This window comes from Nestor notabilis, unplaced genomic scaffold (assembly GCF_000696875.1).
Source record: "Nestor notabilis isolate BGI_N333 unplaced genomic scaffold, ASM69687v1 scaffold15128, whole genome shotgun sequence".
Classification (NCBI taxonomy): Eukaryota; Metazoa; Chordata; class Aves; order Psittaciformes; family Psittacidae; genus Nestor; species Nestor notabilis.
In genome coordinates this window covers 1-296 of record NW_009938826.1, presented here as the reverse complement: position 1 = coordinate 296, position 296 = coordinate 1, and the positions used below count along the sequence as shown (strand labels likewise).

At 71.6% G+C, this 296-nt stretch overlaps 1 protein-coding gene across 1 annotated transcript in view; it reads right to left on the bottom strand.

Moving 5' to 3' along the window:
• Positions 1 to 205, bottom strand: part of ATP5F1 (ATP synthase, H+ transporting, mitochondrial Fo complex, subunit B1) — a gene marked incomplete at its 5' end in the record, with an annotated part of 2,954 nt that extends 2,749 nt beyond the window's left edge. The window contains one exon of the mRNA XM_010019549.1: positions 159 to 205. Coding sequence (XP_010017851.1) covers positions 159 to 205 — 47 coding nt within the window. The remainder of the gene's footprint in view (positions 1 to 158) is intronic.
• Between the last annotated feature and the right edge of the window lie 91 nt (positions 206 to 296).

The window sequence follows — 296 nt, the reverse complement described above, 5'->3', positions numbered from 1 at the left end:
ACCGCAACGAGGGCCGTTCCCCCAGGCGCCCCCTGCCCTCCCAAGCCGTCCAATGCCCACCAGGGGCCGGCAGCCAACCAAACCACCTCCACGAACGCCGCTAGGCCTCAGTCGGAGGTCAAAGCCCGCAGCGCGGCCGCCCAGCCCCCGGTACTCACCCCACGGTGACGGGAGGCGGCAGGCTCCTCAGAGCGGCCGGGACTGAGGGAGCAAGAAGGGCAAGAGAAGCAGGTCAGGAGAGAGCACAGCCAGGATACCCATCCCGCCGCCCTCCCCCCGCGCAGGCAGCGCTCCCG